Source organism: Somniosus microcephalus, chromosome 19, assembly GCF_052327205.1.
Source record: "Somniosus microcephalus isolate GS21.2 chromosome 19, FLI_Smic_1.0, whole genome shotgun sequence".
NCBI lineage: Eukaryota > Metazoa > Chordata > Chondrichthyes > Squaliformes > Somniosidae > Somniosus > Somniosus microcephalus.
Window position 1 is genome coordinate 33,805,514 of NC_141005.1, and position 24,194 is coordinate 33,829,707.

At 46.4% G+C, this 24,194-nt stretch overlaps 1 protein-coding gene across 2 annotated transcripts in view; it reads right to left on the reverse strand.

Moving 5' to 3' along the window:
* Nucleotides 1–165: 165 nt before the first annotated feature.
* gas2l1 (growth arrest-specific 2 like 1) overlaps nucleotides 166–24,194 on the reverse strand; it is a 68,207-nt gene continuing 44,178 nt past the window's right edge. For both annotated transcript variants that reach the window (XM_085961495.1, XM_085961496.1), the window contains one exon: nucleotides 166–7,348. In XM_085961495.1, the coding sequence (XP_085817621.1) occupies nucleotides 5,518–7,348 (1,831 nt within the window). In that variant the 3' untranslated portion in view covers nucleotides 166–5,517. The remainder of the gene's footprint in view (nucleotides 7,349–24,194) is intronic.

Sequence of the window (24,194 nt, forward strand, 5' to 3'; positions counted from 1 at the left end):
GGTACATGCCTAAAACATCCCAACTTGTTTTTCCTCTTTACAGATGCTGACTGGAGTATTTCCAAAAATATCAATTGGCTGTTTAATGTCTAATTATAGAGGTTATGATTTGTATCCCTCTTCAGAGATTTGAGAAAGCTCCAGACAGGCACCACATCCAGTATCTCTGTAAAAATTGACTTTATTTTTTAAAATAATACAATCTGAGTGTGATGTTACTTTGAAAGAAACTACATTTACAAATATTGCAAATTTTTGGAACGTGTTCCCTTTCTTCCATTACATCACTTGATCCCGAATATCAAGTTTCAAACGTGTAGAATACAGTCTCGCTTCAAATTCTCATTTGTTCCATTCCAAACAGGGGCGATCCACACATTGCAAACGCCAAATAATTTACATCTCTCGTACACTCCTTTATAGTTAAATAGTAGAAGAATCACCTTAAGGCAAGGGTGGGGGTAAAGGCAACGCATTCGTTTTGCAGCATGGCCTACTGCCCTATTTACATATATACTGCACAATACGTTTACACAAGGATCTAGTCAAGGCTGCAGCATTTTGGTCACTAATGTTTCTTCAAATTAAACCCATTTTCGGTTGAAAGGCGGACAGAGGCCGTCAGTGCTTTTACTGTTCCCCAAAGTCACACTCATACTGAACAAGCTCAGTTAAGATGCCTGCCCTCGGAATCGTTACCCTGTCCCTGCTAGTGTCATTTCCTCTTGTACACGCTGGAGAATCTCACTTCACGATTATAATTCAGAATCAAATGTTTGATTCAAGTCCAGAGGGTGTCTTGTGTAATTTGCTACAAAATCCTGTTTACATTGAAGACTTTGATCAATTGTATGGAAATCACACACACACAAATCCTGGATGTACACGGATAATCGTCGTTTGTCTTCCCATCCGGCTCAGCCTGTTCCTCCGCCTTTTAAAGTGGTTAGGTGCCCAAACAAGACAAAGGCCCTTCGTCGTAAGGGGGGAATGCCTTGTCCCAATATAGTTAACATAATCTTTTCACTTGTACTCGAAGCCGGAATAGGTCGGTTTCCCCAATAGCAATTATTTTTATCTCTCAGAAGTCAGAAAGAGACAGAGTCAGAGTGTGAGAGAGAGGAGATTCAATGAAGGGAGAGTCAGAGAAAGAAAGGCTGAATTCTGGCACTAACAACTGAACCCGACAGGAGAGACAAAGGCAGTGAATTCCCCACTTGCACGCAATCCTGCTCATGTGTACCTTTTTGTTTGGCAAATTGGACCCGCCAGGCCTCGGTTACTGTACTATTTTTCCTAATAACTGTATCCCACCTGTTCTATTAGTGTTCAGACAGCAGCGGTTTCTGGATACCGCGTGCACTCATATTCGGAGTGCTGCTGTCGAAATGGTCCAAGAATAATTCTGACTCAAGCACTGAATTCTAAATAAAACACATCATTGTTCATTCATGTACGCGTCTGATATAGGAATGCCAAACGCAAAATCCTGGATATCTGCATAACATTCTCTTTATTATTCAACTTTCCAATGGCTAAAAGGAGAAGCACTGTGCAAATTAATGTTTTGGATGTGCAGTCTGCAGAAACCGCCTGCATTGTTCGAGTGCTGCTTCGGGAATGAGCTAAGGGTTTATCAGGATTTAGCGGCGTGGTTTAATGTGCCACGATTAATATATACACACACATCTAGTGCCAGCGAGCCACTCAAATGCTCAGCAGAACGCTGTACTAACTGCTCACAACAGTGTTTAAATAAGCGGTGATTATCCACTATTCTTTCAAGAGATTAAAGCTTTTTAAAAACAGTTTTTCATCGACTGTAATTGCATAGTTAATAACTGCATACTTGCTAATTGCTTTTCTGTATATTTTGAATACACATACATCATGCCAGGAATGAACCACACCTCACACCCAACCCCTTAAATATGTGCTTTATACAATCTAGTCAATATTTCACAAGTGTCATTTTTGTATTGGTTAGTACAGCATATACTTTTAACACTTCATCGTGCGAACATTTTACCTGTAAGTAGCAGCAACACGATTGGGTCGATAATTAGACAGAATATCCCTCAACACATCATTTAAACTGTCTAATAAAACCAACCTTTTAACTGGAATGGGGGTCAGTCAATGTGCAGGTTGTATTCAAACGGTTTAATCAGGACAAGTACATCTCTTCAACAAGGCTATGTGAAGCAAAGCCAAGAACAGGGGACACGATGTTTTAGCATAGCTAATTCATCGACAGTGTAGTTCAAATACAGAATCAAAATTAGAAATTAAAATTTAGAATAAATAGAGCAAATGTTATCAGAATGTCCTACACTCTCCAAAGGGAAGAATGTGGGTCAGAGTGGTGTTCCAGTACTGGGCTGGCAGCACAGAAATCCCACCGAGAGTCAGGCCTGCTCTACTGGGGGGCTGAAAATAAAGCAAGGCCCCTCTATGCCAATAATCCATCAGATCAAAAACACTATTTAAGCGTCAGGGTGATATCAGGAGAACATAGTGCTCATTTCTACCCTTGCGAAAATGCTGACAATTTGAAATGTTTCATTCAATGTTTGTCTTAAAGCGGGATTTGAAAAGAATAGCAATGCAGCGAAAAATCCAAACATAGTTGTGTATAATAAGTGGCTCATTAAAGCTGCATCCCCCACAAATAAATACAGTAGTTTTAAAGTTCGCAATTACACCACCTAATGCATCAGATATCACCAACAAATCCAGTCAGTACCAGAGACTTAGTCAATCCAGACCCCATATAGATACTTCTTTGGTAAGGAGAGTGGAGCTTCAACAGGTAACGGTGGGTGACCTACATTATTACAAATCATAATTCAAAAAAAGACCGAACGAGGAAGTAAAATCATGTTAAATGGGTAAAGGGGAGAAAGAGTTTAATGAGAGTGCGGTTCTCCCCAACCTCTGGGCCAGACCCATCACTGGTCCTGGGGTGACTCACTCTCTCCAATTCCTTCGAGTTGGTGCCCAGGCTCCTCTGTTCCGCCCCAAAGCAGCACAACTCGGGGTCAGCAGTGTCGAGGGAGCGTACCAGTGCTCAGTCTGGCCGCGGCACAGTGTTGGAGCATGAACTCGCGGCTGCAATCGCATCTACACTTTCCATCAACTCGGCTCAAGTGTTGAGCAGGCGACCACCTCGGCAGCTGCGAGCCAGTGTGTCGGAGCAGAGACTCGCTGGGACATGAAGTGGCGGCACCCGGGTTCACCCCTTCGGTGTCCACAGTCCCATAGAAGAGAACTCCCAATATCGGCTGTGAGGCTCTGGAAAGTCCACCAGATGCTTCCACCGCAGGCTGCACTTGTACACATCCTGGCAGCTAGATTTAGAGGGTTGGAAACAGCTGGGCTCTTGACCGTTTATCATAGGATCTCCCACTAGTGGACAGAGAACATACATTTTCTGACCAAAAAAAGTTTTAAAAAAACCTCCCTCTCAAAACCCCGCGAAATGGATACTGCGCCGAGGTGTGCCCTGGAATAGGAAAAACTCTTACTGTCCTGTACTTGTTCTTGTGAAATCAAACCTGTAGTGTTTAAAATTCTGTGCAGATGTTGCCAGCTGTGATTGACAGTGCGGTGATTTAAGAATCATGCTGTGGCCTTAATGAATTGTGGAAAAAACCTCACGAAACAAGTTGCGTTTCTTAAATGGTGGTGCCTGGGCAGAGACACTGCCAGCTTCTTGCAGTTCTACAACACGCGGGAGCGACCCGTCAACAGGGCAGAATCGCCAGCGAGCGACACCAGTCCAAATATTCAGGGTCGCTGCACTGACTGCAATGGATAGTGTTTGAAGATGACCTTACAGAAATAAACACTTAAAATGATTCCTCCGGTTCCAGAGGTCGAGAGAACACAATCCACTGGTTAGATATCGTACAATAGATTCAGACATTGGGTACACCTCCCGATTAACCCAAATCGATTTTAGCAGCATAATCTCAGAGCACCACTTCTGCAGATACTGGGTAACGCGCCAGTATACAACAAAGTGAAAACGGGTCGATAAAGTTTGAGCCGCAAGTGTGCGAATAATGCAGAATATGCCACAGCGGCGCCCAGCATCAATGTCTCTTTAAGATGTCTCATTCCTTACACGTCACCTTACATTGGGCAGCCTTGTGGTTCCTAATCTGCAAGGTTTTTTTTTAAACAAACAAACAGTCAGTCAGTCAGTCCTTACTAACCTTCGGAAAACCAGGTGCAATTCAACACTCAACAATTCGCTCACATTCGGTCTTCAGAAAAGTAAGCTTTAAATTAAGCGAGTCTTTGAGCGCCATTGGGTATTTGACACTTACTGCATGGAATGCGAATGGCTCCTGTTCGAAACTAAACACAACAATGCCCTCCTTTCGACACTTGTCCTGCCAAATAACCATTCCGGCATTGAGCAGATTGGCAGCACAGAGAGAGAGAGAGAGAGAGAGAGAGAGAGAGGGACTGAGAGACATAACCCAGGCTTGACAAAGTAAATCACAACGTGGAGGGCAAGGAATTAACTCCTTCAGTACTGCAACCGCTGCAGATCATTCATTTTACACCAAGTAAGTTGCCCTTTAGCACAACTATTAAGTACAGAGTGTGGTTAATATTAATGAAGTAGAAAGTTAGGCTATAAATGCCACTGGTCACCGAGAGTCCGGGTTAAACTGCTCCAGCTCTTCTTTTCCCCGAAATCCTCCTTTCAGAAATGCACTAAATGGAAAAATGAAAGAAATGTCATCAGGACACGAGCGCCGCCTGTGTCTCCGTCATAGGAGCCAGGGGGAGGTGTTTTTGTATACCACATCTGGAATGTAAACACTGATCATTTGATGCAAATCCATTCTCCGCGATTCAGGGCAATTGGAACCCTTGTCTCACGTGTGGTGACTGGTTGTACCTTCAAACCCGCTCGGGCTCAATTAAACAAGGCTGCAAGACACTCACACTCAGTCCCTAAACACAACCAGCCCCTGTCAAATAGCCAGACAGCTCCGCTAGAACCCAACAAGACAATCTGTGTTCAAAATGGGCGCGTTTTGCATTAAAGACTTCGAAAGGGGTTTCTGCCACCTCCCAGTACTAAGGGGCCCCGTGAACTAACATAACCCATCACCTTAACTACGGGTCAATAGTCCTGGTGACAGATGAATGCAGAAAAGGGATGAAAAATAAATCCCTCAGATATAAATCCGGTATGATCAAATAGCAACAATGAGCTCTGCCTGCAGTGTGCTGGAAAATTGAAGACAGGCAGGTAATCCAGTCATCCCATCCATCAATCGACTCATTCCTCCTCCCTTCCCAGTACAGTACATGCCACCAGCCATTGCTTAAACATTAAATAGTGAGAGATTAAGGTTTCTAAGCAGGCAGCTTCCTGTAATGCATTCAACCTGAGATACTTAAGAGTCATTTGGTTCATTGCAATCAATCCAAGTGCAAAGAAAAAGCCAGGACTGTTTAAGCTGTAAACATAAAAGAGGCTCATGTGTAGGCTTAAACCCAGGAGCCTTCATCCCGGTGTAGAGAAGGAGTTTTCCTTTCATCCGAGGTGGGTGAAGGCAAGAGATCCTCGCTGGAGCTCTGAAGTTCTTCATTGTGCAAGATTATTTTGTGTTTCAATTTCCGCCTAGAGTGGCTGCTGTCTTGCAGAGGATTCTGGGGTGACCTTGGGGACTTCAGCCCTTGTTTGCCGCTGACTGGTGTGGGGATTTTGGAGGGTCTCTTTTCGGGTCGATTGTCTGTTCGTGGTCGAATCTTGGGACGAAGCTTGAGCTTGTAGATGGAAGGCACTCGGTCAGGTTTCTTCAGCCCTTTCTTGGCCCTCATTTGCACAGCGTGTTTATGATGAGAATTTAGCTGGACATTGACAGACGACTCGCTAGATGTCTCAATAAAGGACCCTTCACTGTTCCCATGCCCTGGATCATTCTCCTCATTCAAACTGTTGATCTTGTCCACTGCACTGCAATCACCCGGTTCAGTACAGCTTTCATTGGGGGCGACTCCATCATGCTCCTTCTCTGGTTCTGGTGGCCCTGTGTGGCTGGAGTCATCATGCAGGTATTTCAGCTCCATCATGTATAATTTGTTATCGCCTAAAGGACTCGATAGCATAGGTTCCCTGACATTCTCTATAGTTTTTAGAATATTATTTGTGGTGTATACACTTGGAGACCCTCCGTTCCATTCAACACCATCTACTCGATCCACCTGGCCGCACTCTTCCTGCATCTCCCTCGCGACCGCATTACAGCCACTGCAAGACTGTCCGAGTGGCATTTTCTCTGCACCATCTCTTTGCCTTTCTCTGAGCTGATTGAGGGTGGGTAGTTTGTTCACCACGTTTAGGGATGATGTAGAGGAAGTTGTGGAGCAGTAGGCCGAGTCTATCATCTTATGCTCTGCTTTTCCGACTGGTGGGGCTGCATTGGTGTGGAGAAACAGGTCAACGGTCTCACCACCACCACTCTCCGACAGGACCCGTCTTGTATTTGCCAGAAACTCCTCCTCAAAGCTCCTGTACAGTTCTTTCTCGGTCTTTGAATCGAATCCCTGGGCCGAGTTGAATATTTCCCCCGAGCCTGCTGCCTCCCATGGGGACGGGTCTGCACTAGTGCAGCCAGCAGAAGACTCGTGGCATTGGGAATCCACGCACGCATTCAACACGTTCCGGTTATTATCGTAGCAGAAGGTCGGCCGAGTCCTCCTGCCGGTTCCGGATGATGGCGCCGGCTGCCTAGATGAACAGGTTTGAGGTGCGGGACTCGAGGACCTGGCCTTCCTCTGGGCAGCTGCAGGAGTGGGACACCCGGCCTCGCTCGGGGTGGTGTGCAGGCTGGTGGAGCCCGGCGGAGCGGCTGCTTTGGTCGCAAGCGCTCTTTTGCTGGCTTCTACTTTACCGTTCTTCCGTGGGTCGGCACGGAGCCAGTGAGACTGCACCTCCTTCCCTCGGCTGGGCATGGGCCCGGGCAGGGCCTCGCTGTCTGGTGCCTGAGGCTGGTGGCCGGGAGCCCGGCTGGAGGCCGCGCTTCTGTCGGGCTGTTGCGATGGACGCGCCCTACCGCGGCCCGGGCCTTCGCTCTGCTGCCGGGAAACGCTCGGCTCTGACGACTCGCTCCGTCGCCTCATTCGGCCGGTCTTTGTGTTTGGATCGTGCTGTGCGCCGGGCCTGTGGATCACGTGTCTCCCTTCCGTCCTGTTGATGATTAAAACCTCCTCACTCGCCGCTTTACCCGCGGAAAGCGGGGTTTTCGGTCTTCCACTTTTCGCTGGAGTATTTTCACGTTCACCCGGTTGCCGCCAAGGTGTTGAAGAATCTCTTGCCCTAAAAATGTACAGAAAATTATTTTATCCACACAAGATTAACATCTGACGTACAAAATTGATTTGGGATACTTGACTCAAATTGCACACATGATTACGCTTTCGTTCGCTCTAGCAGTTTAACAGTAGTGTCTGAGCTTGCAGCGAGACCAGAAAGGGAAGGGGAGGGGAGGGGAGGGGGGAGGGGAGGGGAAGAGAAGCACAGAGAACAGTGGGGGAAGGAGAGCAGGGAGAATGTGATCCAGAACTAAGGGGGTGGAGGGGGAGGAATGAGGGGAGAACATGATCCAGATGGGAAGACGGATCACGTTCTCCCAACCTTGGATTGCAGGTGTTGCCTGACGGCACTACTGCGGATTCCTACCATCACTCTGTGGATTCAAAAATAAATTACTGCAGGTGCTGGAAATCAGATATAAAATGCTAGAAGCACTCAACAAATCAGACAGCATTTAGGGAAAGAGAAAGAGTTAACATTTCACGTTCTGATGAAAGGCCATCGACCTGAAACATTAACTCTGCTTCTCTTGCCACAGATGGGGCCGAACTTGCTGGGCATTTCAGGTTATATCAACTGATGATTGGGAGGAGGTTGACAGAGCAGGCTGTACGTGGCCGTGTGAGAGTTATCTTGCTTTTCTAGGTGAACCTCCACATTAACAGGTAGATGGCACAGTCATGGCTGCACTGCAGCAGTTTGGTCCGGGGAGCACCTTATCTGGGATATTTGCTGTGTCCAGTGCACTGGGCCATTTCCCTGTTGCTTGTGGAGTGAACCAGTGGAAATAATCTCCCCTTTTTTAAAATGGAGAGAAGGATAAACCCCAACTACAGGCCAGTCAGTGTTGGGGAAACTTTTAGAGCCAATAACCAGGACAAAATTAATTGGCATTTGGAAAACTATGAGCTAATAATTGAAAATCAGCATGGATATATGAAAGGCAAATCGTGTTTGACTAACTTGATCGAGTTCTTTGATGAAGTAACAGAGAGGGTGGATCAGGTAGTGGAGTTGATGTTGTGCATATGGACTTTCAAAAGGTGTTTGATAAAATACCACATAACAGACTAGTTAGCAAAATTAAAGCTCCTGGGATTAAAGGGCTGCCTGGATACAAAATTGGCTAAGGGACAGAAAGTAGAGAGTAATGGTGGTTGTTTTTCAGACTAGGGGAGTGTGTGTGTAGCAGTGTCCTCTAGGTGTCAGTGTTGGAACCACAACACCTTTTGATATACATTAATGACCTGGACTTGGGTACAATAGGCATAATTTCAAAGTCTGCCGATGACACAAAATTCAAATGTAAACAGTAAGGAGGATAGTAACAGACTTCAAGAGGACAGACAGACTGGTGAAATAGGCAGACTCATAGCAGATGAAATTTAACATACAGAAGTGTGAAGTGATCAGTTTTAGTAGGAAGAATGAGGAGAGGCAATATAAACTAAATGGTCCAATTTTAAAGGGGGTGCAGGAAGAGAGACCTGGGGGTGTATGTACACAAGTCTTTGAAGGTGCCAGGACAAGTAGAGAAGGCGGTTTAAAAAGGATTACAGGGTCCTTGGCTTTATGAATAGAGGATTATAGAGTACAAAAGCAAGGAAGTTATGCTAAACCTTTCTAAAACACTGGTTAGGCCCTAGCTGGAGTATTGTAGCCAATTCTGGGCACCACACTTTAGAAAGGATGTCAAGGCCTTAGAGAAGGTGCAGAGAAAATTTACTAGATCGATACCAGGGATGAAAAACTTCAGTTATGTGGAGGGACTAGAGAAGCTGGGGTGGTTCTCCTTAGAGCTCAGAAGGTTAAGGGAAGAATTGATAGGTGTTCAAGATCATGAATGGTTTCGATAGAGTGTTTAAGGAGAAAATATTTCCCATGGCAGGCGGGTCGGTAACCAGAGGACAGAGATTTAAAGGTAATTGGCAAAAGGGCCAGAGACGACATGAGGAAGGAAAACGTTATGCAACGAATTGTGGTGATCTGGAAAGATTCAATATTGGGCCGGATTTTCCAAGCTCCCACGGGTGCGTATGCGCTAAAACCCGGCACTTCCGATCGGTCAAGAATTCTCTTGACAGATCATCCGCCTGCCCGGGAGAAGGGCCTCTGCGGGCAGAGTTCAACTTTCTGCACAACTTCTGCCCGCTGAAAACCTTTAAAAATCCTACGCCTGGTAAAAGCAGACGCAAGGCCTGCTTTTACCAGCATAAAAGAGTTTAAATTTTTTTTCCCCACTCATTTACTTTTTAAAAAGCGAAGTTTATTTTTAGCCCTGTAAAAAACCTATTTTTTTCAAAAAATTTAATGTTTAAAATATTTAATTTTAAATACGTGATTTTGATTTTTTTTTTAATGTTTAACTGTTTAAGTGATCCCCATTCATACTTTTGACAGATCTATGCGTAGAGACCGGTCAAAAGTGTGACGGGGGATTCCCTTTTGATTGGTTCCCCATGGCCCATGTGATCCCAGGGATGCTTGTGAACCACATGCGTCCCTGGGATACCTGGGCCTCTGTGCATTTCGTAGAGCAGAGGCCCAGGGTTGGAAGTCACGGGACCTACGGAGCCAGCAGATAAGTTCGTAGATTTTTTCCCAATCGGAGGCATCCGCCCATAGGAAGCCTCCAATCGGAAAATCCGGCCGATAGGGAATGGAATGTGAAACATTTGCTGGGCTATGGAGAAAAAACAGGGAAGTGGGTCTAATTGTAAATCTCTTGCAAAGAGCTAGCACAAGCACAATGGGGTGAATGGCCTCCTTCTGTGCTATATCATTCTATGAGGTCTAACTAGCGACCTGTATAATCACACTGAGGACACCCTCCATCGTGTTGTGTGGCACTACCACTGTGCTAAATGGGATAGAATCAGATCAGATCTAGCAGCTCAAATCTGGGCATCCATGGAGGTGGTGTGGGCCATCAGCAGCAGCAGAATTGTATTGCACCACAATCTGTAACTTCATGGCCCAGCATATCCCTCGCGCTACTTTTACCATCAACCCAGGGGACCAACCCTGGTTTAATGAGTATAGAAGAGCATGCCAGGAGCAGCACCGGATGTACCTGAAAGTGAGGTGCCAACCTGGTGAAGCTACAACACAGGACTATGTATGCTAAATCATACAATTATAGAATCTTACAGCACAGAAAGAGACCATTCGGCCCATCATACCTGTGCTGGCTCTTTGAAAGAGCTGTCCAATTTAGTCCCACACCCCAGCTTTTCCCCCCCCATAACCCTGCAATTTAGTCCTCTTCAAGTACATGTCCAATTGTCTTTTGAAAGTTTCTATGGGATCTGATTCCACCACACTTTCAGGTAGTGCATTCCAGATCTCAACAACCCTCTCTGTGTGAAGAAATTTCTCATTTCCACTCTAGTTCTTTTACCAGTGGTTTTAAAATCGATGACTTCTGGTTACCAACCCACTTGCCAGGGGAAATAGTTTCTCTACTTGCTCTGTCAAATCCCTCAGTTTTGAATACCTCCATTAGGTCTCCCTTTAGCCTCCTCTGTTCTAAGGAAAACAATCCCAGATTCTCCAATCTCTCCACAACTGAATTCCATCATCACTGGTATCGTGGTAAACCTCCTCTGTACCCTCTCCAGGGTCTTGACATCCTTCTTAAAAGGTGTGGTGCCCAGAATTGTACAGAATACTGAGGCCCAACCAGAGATTTGTAAAGATTTAGCATGACTTTCTTGCTTTTGTATTCAATGCCCCATTTTACAAAGGCAAGTATCCCATGTGCTTTCTTAACCACCTTATCAACTTGCCCTGCCACCTTCAAAAGGTTTGTGAATATGCACCCCCAGATCACTATTCTTGCATGCCCTTAGATTAATCAGCCTCCACATATGAAGTGCATCACTTCACACTCGTCCACATTAAATTGCATCCGTCACGTGTCTGCTCATTTCACAAGTCTTCTATTTTCCAAAACAAATCTGTTGAGGTACTTTTATCAAATGCCTTTTGTAAGACCATATGTACAACATCTACTGCACTACCTTCATCAACCCTCAATTATGTCATCAAATAACTCACAGGTTAGTTAGATACAATTTCCCTTTAACAAATCTATGCTGGCTGCCCCTTATGCACCCATGCTTCTCCAAGTGAGAATTAATTTTGACCCTGACAATGGTCTCTAGTAGTTTTCCCACCACTGACATCAGACTGATTGGCCTGTTGTTACCAGGTTTATTCCCAGTGATATGAGAGTTGCTTTGTTCCACTGAATTTGGAGAGGTTGTTAGATGAACAATTAAAAGGTTGGCTTTTTGGGGGGGAAAGTGACAATGGGCCATTACAAGTGTCTATTAGGAGTATGACATGAATCTATATATTTAAAATGAAAATTATCCTTACGGAGTCAAGAGCAGCAGAAAGGTTCCCGGTTCAATCCCTGGGCATGCTCAATTAGCTGACCAGAATCAAGGGCATGTCGAGCGGCGTAACGATAGATCTCGGCACCCCAGACTTGGGGTGGGGTGAACGGGGACACATGGTCAGGGTTTCAGTTTCAGATTGTTGTTTTGCTTGTGAATGTTCAGTGAAGGTGGGATGGGTTGAGCGGTGACTAGCACTAGCACTCCCTGTGGTGAATTAGTGAACAGCTGCATGCGTTACCAACTCATGAATGTGGGGATAAAGAAGGGACTAAGAGGGAAAATTTAGAGGGTCGTTTGGAGGAGAAATTAAAATATTTATTCCAGGTAATAATGAGCTCTTAATTGTTACAATTTGCTTTAGCACAATCATTTCCTCATCTCAGCCGCTGGGTCATGTAACCATGTTATTGCACAGTGATTACATCACATCACAATAACTTCTTGCGTTAAAAGTAAGTTTGAGATCAGTGCAACTTCAGGCCTGCTTTTAACTGCCATTAACACAATTTCACCAATGCCAAACATGTTATAATAAAATTAGATATGGAAGAGTGTAATAGCTCCCTTCTTATGGTCTATGATGTCGTCGGAATCCCTTGATTAAATTACAACCTTATTACTCACTTCCTCTCATCTTTAAATCTCTATATTATACACTTAAACATATGCATTAGTTACGGGGAAATTGTATTGGGTTTTGCAAGCCTATCCTTTTAATCAGATATAACTGATGTATGTTTAAATAGCTCATTAAACATGAAATTATAAGACAGTATTCTGCATCACATCATCACTGACCTTTTCTAGACTAGTTACAAAATTAAATCTACAATAAAAGAAGAAATCCTTTGCTTTGCCAACTTGAAGCCAGGAATGTTATCCTTTTCCTTGATACGGCTTCTTGTGCACCCCACACTCCCATCGCCTCGTCAGAAGTACAAGGCCCCAAGCTCAGAAATTCCCTTTCTAAACCTCTCTGCTTCTTTCTCCTACTTTAACATAGAAACATAGAAAATAGGAGTAGGTGGCCATTTGGCCCCTCAAGCCTGTTCCACCATTTAAAAAGAGATCATGGCTGATCATCCAAATTCAGTACCCTGTCCCTGCTTTCTCCCCATATCCCTTTAACCTTAAGAAATATATCTAACTCCTTCTTGAATATATTTAATAAGTTGGCCTCAACTCCTTCTGTGGTAGAGAATTCCACAGGTTCACCACTCTCTGGGTGAAGAAATTCCTCTTTATCTCAGTCCTAAATGGCTTACCCCTTATCTTTAGACTGTGACCCCTGGTTCTGGACTCCCCTGTCATCGGGAACAGCCTTCCTGCATCTAGTCTGTCTAGTCCTGTTAGAATTTTATAAGTTTCAATGAGATCCCCTCTCATTCTTCTAAACTCTAGCAAATATAAGCCCAGTCGACCCAATCTCTACATACGTCATTCCTACCATCCCAGGTATGTCTGGTGAATCTTCGCTGCACTCCCTCCATGGCAAGAACATCCTTCCTCAGATAAGGTGACCAAAACTGCACACAATACTCAAGGTGTGGTCTCACCAAGGCCCTGTACAACTGCAGCAACACATCCTTGCTCCTGTACTCGAATCCTTTCGCTATGAAGGCCAACATACCATTTGCCTTCTTAACCGCCTGCTGCACCTGCATGCTTACCTTCAGTGACTGGTGCACAAGGACAACCAGGTCTTGTTGCACTTCAGATAATAATCTGTCTTCCTGTTTTTGCCACCAAAGTGGATAACCTCACATTTATCCACATTATACTGCATCTGCCATGCATCTGCCCCATCACCCAACCTGTCCAAATCATACTGGAGTTTCTCTGCATCCTCCTCACAGCACACACGCCCACCCAGCTTTGTGTCGTCTGCAAACTTGGAGATATTACATCTAGTTCCCTCGTCTAGATCATTAATATATATTGTGAATAGCTGGGGTCCTAGCACCAATCCTGTGGTACCTCACTAGTCACTGCCTGCCATTCGAAAAAAGACCTGTTTATTCCTACTCTTTGCTTCCTGTCTGCCCAGTTCTCTATCCAAGTCAGTACCTTACCCCCAATCCCATGTGCTTTAACTTTGCATGCCAATCTCTTATGCGGGACCTTATCGAAAGCCTTCGGAAAGTCCAAATACACCACATCCACTGGTTCTCCCTTATCTATTCTACCAGTTACATCCTCAAAAAATTCCAGTAGATTAGTCAAGCATGATTTACCTTTTGTAAATTCATGTTGACTTTGTCCGATCCTGTCACTATTTTCCAAGTGCTCTGCTATTACATCTTTTATAATGGACTCTAGCATTTTCCCCACTACTGATGTCAGGCTTACCGGTCTATAATTCCCCGTTTTCTCTCTACCACCTTTTTTTTTTTTTTTTTAAATAGTGGGGTTACATTAGTTACCCTCCAATCCATGGGAACTGTTCCAGAGTCTATAGAATTTTGGAAGATGACCAGCAATGCATCTATTATTTCTAGGGCCACTTCCTTAAGTACCCTAATATGTAGATCATCAGGCCCTGGGGATTTATCGGCCTTCAATGCCATCAATTTCCCCTAACAATACTGATTTCATTCAATTCCTCCTCCCTCTCATTAGACCGTGTTCCCCAACATCTCTGGAAGGTTATTTGTGCCCTCCTTTGTGAAGACAGAACCAAAGTATGTATTTAATTGGTATGCCATTTCTTTGTTCCCCATTATAAATTCCCCTGATTCTGACTGCAATCAACCTATGTTTGACTTCAATCTTTTTCTCTTCACACATTTATAGAAGCTTTTACAGTCAGTTTTTATGTTCCCTGCAAGCTTACTCTCATACTCTATTTTCCCCCTTCTTAATTAATCCCCTTGTCCTCCTTTGCTGAATCCTAAACTGCTCCCAATCCCCAGGTTTGCTGCTTTTTCTGGCCAATTTATATGTCCTCTTCTTGGATCTTATGCTATCCCTAATTTCCCTTGTTAGCCACGGTTGAGTCCCCTTTTTTGTTTTATTTTTATGCCAAACTGGGATGAACAAATTCTGTAGTTCAGCCATGCGATCTTTGAATGTTTGCCATCGCCTATCCACAGTCACCCCTTTAAGTAACGTTCCCCAATCCATCCTAGCCAACTCGCGCCTCATCCCATCGTAGTTTCCTTTATTTAAATTCAGGAACCTAGTCTCGGAGTCAACTACTTCACTCTCCATCTTAATGAAGAATTCTATCATATTATGATCGCTCCTCCCCAAGGGGCCTCGCACAACATTGCTAATTAATCCTCTCTCATTACATAATACCCAGTCCAAGATGGCCTGATCTCTAGTTGGTTCCTCGACATATTGGTCCAGGAAACCATCCCGTATACACTGTAGGAATTCCTCCTCCACAGTATTGTTACTAATTTGGTTAGCCCAATCTATGTGTAGATTAAAGTCACCCATGAGAACTGCTGTGCCCTTATTGCACGTGTCTCTAATTTCCCATTTAATGCCATCCCCAACCTCAGCATTACTGTTTGGGGGGTCTGTATACAACTCCCACGAATGTTTTCTGCCCCTTGGTATTTCTCCGCTCTACCCATACAGATTCCACATCATCAGAGCTAATATCCTTCCTTACTATGGTGTTAATCTCCTCTTTAACCAGCAATGCTACCCCACCTCCTTTTCCTTTTTGCCTGTCCTTCCTGAATATTGAATACCCCTGGATGTTGAATTCCCAGCCTTGGTCACCCTGGAGCCATGTCTCCGTAATTCCAATTACATCATATCCGTTTACATCTATTTGCGCAGCTAATTCATCCACCTTATTACGAATGCTCCTCGCATTAAGACACAAAGCCTTCAGGCTTGTTTTTTTAACACTCTTAGTCCTTTTAGAATTATTATTTACTGTAGCCCCGTTTGATTTACATCCTTGATTTCTCTGCCTTCCACTTTTGCTTTTCTCCTTCTTGTCTTTTGTTTCTATCCTTGCTTCCCTTTCCTGTCTCCCTGCTCAGGTTCCCAATCCCCAGCCATTTTAGTTTAAACCCTCCCCAACAGCACTAGCAAACACTCCCCCTAGGACATCGGTCCCAGTCCTGCCTAGGTGCAAACCGTCCAGTTTGTACTGGTCCCACCAACCCTAGAACCGGTTCCAATGTCCCAGGAATCTGAATCCCTCCCCCTTGCACCATTCCTCTAGCCACGTATTCATCTGAAATATCCTTCTATTTCTACTTTGACTAGCACGTGGCACTGGTAGCAATCCTGAGATTACTACCTTTGAGGTCCTATTTTTTAAATTTACCTCCTAACTCCCTATATTCAGCTTTTAGGACCTCATCCTGATTTTTACCTATATCATTGGTACCTATATGCACCATGACCACTGGTTGTTCACCCTCCCCCTCCAGAATGCCCTGCAGCCACCCCAAGACCTACCTCTTTATCCAAGCTTTTAATCACACATCCTAATATCCTCAGTGTCATCCTAATGGCTTGGTGTCAATTTTTGTCTGATTATGCTCCTGTGAATCAACTTAGGATGTTTTCCTACATTAAATACAAGTTGATGAGCACAAAAATTGCCTTCCATTATTTAAGCCTTCACTTCGCTCATCACATTAGGTCAGAATGAGTTGCTCCTCAAGGATCTGCATGCATAAGGAGCAGCTATTCCCTCAATCATAATGCCAGGAACATATTGGAACTTGTTAATTTCCTGATACCTGGCCTTCAACAGGTGATTTCTTCAATTAGATTTAATTATACAGTTAAACCACTCGCACGCAAACCTACATGTGAAAATTCATATCAAGTCAAAACTTGCTCTTCATGTAATCATTACCAAATCTAAATTCAGATCTCTCCAGGATGCTTCCACATTCATCGTGCTTGGACTTGGAGAATTGTGTGGCCAGTTGAGGTAGTTAAGTATGATTATTTCTAATACCAGATATAGGCCTAGAAATTCATTGACGCCACTTTTGGGGCACCCGCTAAAGTTTGCGTCCGCCGCCAAATCTAGGCCACTTCTCCGATATTCATTAGCTTCGCCCTACTAGTTCGGGCGAGCACTAAAACTGCTGTTGGACGCCTCTCTTTGGGCGCTAAGCCGGAGGTGGTGATCTATAGCGCCGAGGCCGGGCGCAGCGCAGGTGCGGCCATCTCGTGACTGACAGCAGACACCTTGGCGCCGGCCAGCTCTTAAGGGGGAAGGGTCGACTGTGTCTGCTGCCACGCCCTGGATAGTGGAGCCCTCCAGCTAGGCCTGAACACTGCTGCTGGACCCAAATAGCGCCTGAAGACATGGAGAAGGCCCGTGAACGTGCGCAGCGCTTCTCAGAGCGTGATCCGAGTGTGCTGCTTGCTACTGTGGAGAAGAGGCGCCATGTTTTGTACCCGGACAATGGCAAGAAGGCGACGGTCCGCGTCTACAGGAGAGCCTGGAGGCATGTCGCCAGCAAGCTGTCAGCCAACAGCGACGTCCCCAGGACCGGTGCCCAATGCCGCAAAAAGTTACATGACCTCACACGCATTGTCAGGGTGAGTACCCTTTCCAATGACCTCCTCATCCTTGCATGTGCACCTCACATTATGGGCAAAGGGACCTGAAAGCTCTAATGGCCAGCCTTCATCCAGCAGCTATGGCACAGGCATGAGCATCAATTGCACATTCTGCACTGAACACACTGGCCAAGCTATTCCACCATGGGAGGCAGTGCACAGCAGATCATGGCGACACACTGGCCAGGCTATTCCACCATGGGAGGCAGTGCACACCAGATCATGGCGACACACTGGCCAGGCTATTCCACCATGGGAGGCAGTGCACACAAGATCACGGCGACACACTGTACTTAGAGGCCGTCCTTTCTCTTGCAGGCCAAGCTGGCGAATAATCGCAAGAGCCGGACTGCGACCTGGGGGGGGGGGGGGGGGGGGGGAGGACGACCCCATATCCAGCCACTCACCGACCTGCAACATCGCGTGGAGCGCCTCATGGGTTGCCGGGTGATTGGGCCCGTTGCATGTGGAGATGCCGACCCTGTTCTGGGAAGCAATGGTAAGGACATCACCTTTTGCACCTTTCTCGTCCCACTTGCGCATCAGATCTACGTCCTTTGCCACTGTCCGACCAATGCGCTGAATGCCACCACTCATGCATCCCGCACTGACGCCCTCTCCTCACTCTAAAGCTACTCTTGTGCCTTCCTGCTTTCAGATGGTCAAGAGGAGGTCCCTCAACTTGCCAGTGACAGACCCTCCGAGGAGGAGCAGGAGGAAGGCGGCCCATCAGGGGAACCCTCAGCCGCGGCCACCCAGGCCAATGTAGGGGACACGTCTTCCGTGGAGGGCAGCGTGGCGGAAGTGTCGAAGGGGAGGGGAGCTCCTGGGACCTGCGTGCTGCAGAAAGGCGGGAGGGGGGTGGAAGCTCGGCGGCCTTCTCCCCAGAGGGGGGATGCGTCGGAGGGGAGTCCAATTGCTGGGCCCAGCGGCCTCCAGCAACGCAGGAAGGGTCGGCCAGCTCGGCGGCCTTCTCCCCAGAGGGAGAGTCCGGCCTCCAGTCAGGAGATGCTCTTCGCCGAGGAGATGGAACGCCTCAAAGACTTGTCCACGGACTCGGAGCGCCGGCACACGGAGCTCATGGCGGCAGTGGCACGGTTGCCGGAGTCCATCGATTCCCTCTCTCGGAGTGTGGCCGAGTTCGGGCCCTTAGAGGCCACCAGTCGGGCGGAATACCGGGCAGATCTTTCAGCGACTGGCCAGGTGATTAGTGATGCCGTCCAGTCACTGGCTGCTCTGCTGCGGTCAGTGAACAGGTCAACACGGGCACTCACTGCTGCCACACTCGCTGTGTCAGCCAGGCATCGCCAGGGCACCCGGCGCGCTGCAGCAGCACATCGGTCTGTCCCTCGGCAGATTGGTGCGCATGCTGCAGTGCTGGCCCGGGCGAGTGCCAGTGTCTCAGGCGACCAGCGAGCGCCTGCCATCCGCCAGCTTGCCGCCATTCCTCCAGCCGCCACTGCCACTCCCCCAGTGGAGCTGCCAGGAGCTGCTGCAGCGACTGATGCTGGCCAGCCACAGCTGCAGCAATCAACAGCCGGCCGCTCGACGCCCAGACCTCGACTAGGCCAACCCCCAAGGGCATCTGCCATCACGACATGTGCCCCTCGCCTTGCAGCAGGCAATGGCCTTACTTTGAGGAGCAGCAGGGCGGGCAGGGGCCACCCAAAGATGGCCAAGGCATCGCCCTAGCGGGCCAAATAGTCGAATGCGTGGCCATTTGTGTTTGTTTCTTGAGGCCGAGAATTGGATGTTTGTTTTTTGAAGGCCGATGATGTGATGTTTGTTTTGGACGAAGGCCGAGAATGACGGCCATTTTAGTTGCCCTATTTTGTTAATCCTCCCCAGGTTGTGGGAGCGAGTAATGTGTTTTGAGTGTTTTTTGGGGGTTTCATCTGTTTTTGGTTTTCATGTGGGAAGGGCCCAGAGTTTGTACAATAAAGCATTTTATTTATTCACATTGTCCATGTTTGATCTTTGAAGTGTTTGTTGCCTTAACCGGCTGAGGGCTTGCGGAGCGGCTGCAATCATGTTCTATCATTGGCACAAGCCATTCCCTGACAGGGGGCCTAGAAGTGACGTTCAATAAGCCGACGACGGGCGGCCCTTGGACCTTGTGCGTCCCTCCTGGGCTGGTACGCCTCGTCGTCCTCATGCTCCTCCTCCTGAGGTGGTGGTCCAACGTGAGGTGGCAGTGCCCGAGTCCTGCGGATAGCCAGGTTGTGCAGCATGCAGCAAACGACGACGAATTGGGAGACTCGATCCTGCGAATACTGGAGGGCTCCCCCGGAGCGGTCGAGACAGCGGAACCATTGCTTGAGCACGCCGATTGTTTGTTCTATGAGGTTCCTCGTCGCTTGATGGCTCTCGTTGTATGCCTCTTCAGCAGGGGTCGTGGGCGCGCGGAGCGGGGTCATGAGCCAGGTACACAAAGGATAGCCTTTGTCCCCGATAAGCCATCCTCTTGGGGGAGGCTGTGCCTGGAACATGTCAGCCACAGTTGTCTGTCGCAGGATAAAGGCATCGTGGCTGCTGCCTGGAAAGCGGGCATTGACAGCTAGGATGCGCTGCCTGTGGTCACACACCAGCTGTACATTGAGGGAATGGTAGCCCTTCCGGTTGCGGTAATCCTCGGCATGCTCAAGAGGTGCCCGCAAAGCCACATGCGTGCAGTCAATGGCGCCCTGCACCATGGGGAAGCCCGCTATTCTTGCAAACCCCACTGCACGCTGCTGCTGCTTGTCCAGGGTCATGGGGAAGGAGATGAATTGATGTATTGATGTCTCCTTCTGAAAAGGGCTTTGGTCACCTGGCGGATGCAGCAATGCACGGCGAACTGGGAGATGTTAGCGATGTCCCCAGCAGCGGATTGGAAGGAGCCGGAGGCATAGAAGTTGAGAGTCACCTTCACTGCCACCGACAGACGTCCTGCGCATCAGCTGTGGCTGCAGATCTCTCTGAAGCAGCCGGCAGATATCTGCAACCACCTCCCTTCGGAATCGCAGCCTCCTAACACACATCGCGGCAGACATGGTCAGATAGGAGGTCTGCTGGCGGTATACCCTGCGTGGGTAAGGCCTCAGTTGGCGACGCCTGTTGCCCCCTCTGCGTCTAGCCAGGGCTGCCACTCTCTCACGGCGTCTGTAAGCCCTTCTGGCACTCGAGATCTACTCCCCCTAAGGCGCTAACGGCTGGCGCGCCCAACTGAATTTCTAGGCCATAGTGTTTTAAAACTCATGAAATAGCTGATGATGTTTGTATTCATAAGAACATAAGTAGTGAGAGCAGGAGTAAGCCAATTGGCTCCTCGAGCCTGCTCAGCCATTTAATGAGATTATGACTGATCTGATCTTGGGCTCAGCTCCATTTCCCTGCCCGCTCCCCATAACCCATCACTCACTTACTGTTCAAAAATCTGTCTATCTCCACCTTAAATATATTTAATGACCCAGCCTCCACAGCTCTCTGGGGCAGAGAATTCCACAGATTTACAACGCTCAAGAGAAGAAATTCCTCCTCCTCTCAGTTTTAAATGGGCGACCCCTTATTCTGAAGCTATGCTCCTTAGTTCTAGATTCCCCCATGAGGGGAAACATCATCTCTGCATCTACCTTGCCGAGCCCCCTCAGTATCTTATGTTTCAATAAGATCACCGCTCATTCTTCTAAACTCCAATGAGTATAGGTCCAATCTGCTCAACCTTTCTTCATAAGTCAACCCCTTCATCTCAGAAATCAACCTCGTGAACCTTCTCTGAACTGCCTCCAATGCAAGTATATCCCTCCTTAAATAAAGGAGACCAAAACTGTACGCAGTACTCCAGGTGTGGTCTCACCAATACCCTGTACAGTTGTAGCAGGAATTCCCTGCTTTTATACTCCAGCCCCCTTGCAATAAGGGCCAACATTCCATTTGCCTTCCTGATTACTTGCTGTACCTGCATGCTAACATTTTGTGTTTCATGCACAAGGACCCCCAGGTCCCTCTGTATGGCAGCATTTTGTAATCTCTCCATTTAAATAATAATTTGCTTTATTCTTACCAAAGTGGATAACCTCACACTTTCCCACATTATATTTCATCTGCCAAATGTTTGCCCACTCACTTAGCTTGTCTATATCCCTTTGCAGATTCTTTGTGTCCTCTTCACAACATGCTTTCCCACCTATCTTTGTGCCGGCAGCAAATTTGGCTACATTACACTCGGTCCCTTCATCCAAGTCATTAATATAGGTTCCACCTATGCACTGAAGCAGATTCATTTGTACTGGAAGTCAATCCTTCACATACAATCTGGTTCTAAACACCTTTTTAAAAAAACTGATTTTAAATTCAATGTTGTGCTCATTAATGTTGGGGACTGGAATGCTTTCTATCTTGGGTACAAAAGCGTTTCCAAGACAGGTATAGCATGGCAATTTGCAGAGTAAAGTTCCTTCTACTCTGTCCCAACAGTGTATCACAGCCCAACCTCAAAAGAGCACCCCCTACTGCAGCAGGATGCAATTTTCCATGTCCCACATTAACGCCAGAGTGTGAAATTGACAATTGACTGCAAGAGAAAAAGAAATCGAGCAGGGTGTAAGATGGACCAATTTCACCCTCTGTCAAATAAAGGACAGTTCTGTGCCCACTAGAAAGCAGATTGAGATGAGACAAACTAATTTCACATAGTACCTTTACAACCAGTGGTGGCAACTTTCATCCCATCCATGCACGTTAGATTCAAACCCAGATTCTGAGGTGATATGGTGCAGTGGACTGAACACTTCCTATAGTCTTAGTCTTTTTTGCTTTAATGAATGCTTGTAATAAAGTAATATACTGATGGAGCTGCTTTTAACATCAGCCAGAATAGATAAAATTGGCTGGTTAATAATTCATGGTATTGATCTGAAATGAATTAGCAGAACATTGGATTAGAAGTGCTTTGACTGTGGAGAGGTCAGAATGTGTTTCCATGGGCTTAATGTTTAATGATTTATTACTACAGCAGCCAGTAACTTTCTACTGTGGGAAATGATTTCATAGTCACATTAATCTCTCAGACTCAGGACATAGAAAATGTTTCAGTATCTTGTACTGCATCAATAAAACGGAAAGTATTCAACCTCTCCCATCAGTACCAAAGCCTGCCACCATCTTGCCCCACACTCTGGAATTCTTTCCCAAAACCCTTCCGCCTTGTTGCATACATTCTCAGCTTCAAAAGCATTCATACAACCTACCTATTTGGCCACCGCCTAACACTTAGGTCTTCCCTTTAATGCTTGGGACATTTTGCTACATTTAACGTGCTATATAAATGCAAGTTGTTGCTGTTTTAGAACTAGAGATACTCCATTTGAAAAGTCCCCTGATGAAGGAGTTTGAGTCGCTGAAATCTTGTACCATTTATCATGAGCTACAATTCTTTCTGGACCCCAGTGCAAGATTAAGCTCGGAAAGTTCAAAAATCAGAACTTTCCAGAAGCTGGGTCTGCGCTGAGCAAGATATTGTCTCTATCGCAGCTGAGACTAAGAGGACCACAAATGGCCTTGGCCACCCTGGGTTAAGTAAGAGAGTCATCATCATCAGCCAGGTTTCTGCACTTAACCCTAATCCAAAGGGCGCTACTGGAAACTACATGTAGGAAGGATCAGGAACAGTGCCGAGAGCCTACAGTTGGCTGACACTCATTGTCCAAGCTCGTGCAAGAAGAACACCATACCCCAGTATGAATCAGGCCCTTCATCAAACAGACACCTCCTTCCAAATCCCTGCCTGGAATGCAGACAGAACAGCGGATCTCTACATTTTCTAAGTGATAGCATGTCGTTCTTTGATAAGAGCTCACGTTTGTGTATTGGTGCAGGTTTACACAGCTACTTGCTGAAATATCATCTCCTCTGGCTAAGCCAGCAAGAGACATCCTGCACCATGATATGGTGGGATATAACCCCCACATCATGAGCGCCAATGCCTTTATAGAGTGGCACCAAATGGAGGCCAGGAGCTTCCCCACAGGGAGGGTGGAAAAACCATTCAGCAAAGATGCACCTCCCAGCAGCCTGTTTCAGAGCATCATTGGTGGAGGCCCAGGAGGTCCCCTGTCTGTCCTCTTGATGCATGGCATGGTGAGAGGGAGGAAAGGAACATAGCTTTTTAAAAAAGTAAACAGAATTTGTAATGTTAAAATAGTTAGTTAATGGAATCATAGAATGGTTACAGCACAGAAGGAGGCCATTCAGCTCATCAAGCCCATGCCGGCTTGAGTTTAATATCTTGTCATCTTTCCACATAGTTCAAGGAATTGTAATACATTGATTTGAAGAGGAGGTCAAACTGCAAACCTACTCTGTCTGGTTAATGAGTTAATGTTTCATTGTTGATAAATCTTTGGCATAATTCTTTATTGGTTATTAGTTAACACTATATGAACACCATTATCATGTTTACTCCTTTGTGTATACTCTTAGCACAGCGATTAACTTCTTTGCAACTTTCTGAACCTTGTGCTATGATTAAATTATACCATCGCCTAAGTTTGGTACATGAGTGGCAAGATTCTGACTTACTGTCATCAATTTATACCTGCTAGGATAGAAAAGAAAAAAAAAAGAGAAAATGGTTGCAAACAGAAAGCCAATGGGGAGAGTCCCAGACACGGGCAGCGATGGAATCGATCCTCAGTTTCAGACTTGAGGGGGCAATTTTAACCGAAACTGCCTGTCGGGAAACTGCTGGGATCAGGCGGAATGCTAATTTTACACGCCACTCGAATTTACTTTCCATTGGAATCAATATTGGGCGGTGTAAAACTGGCGTTCCACCCTATCCAGTCAATTTCCAGATGCATGGGCTAGGTTCAAATTACACACACCACCCCTCCGATGCTTTTCAATGCTTC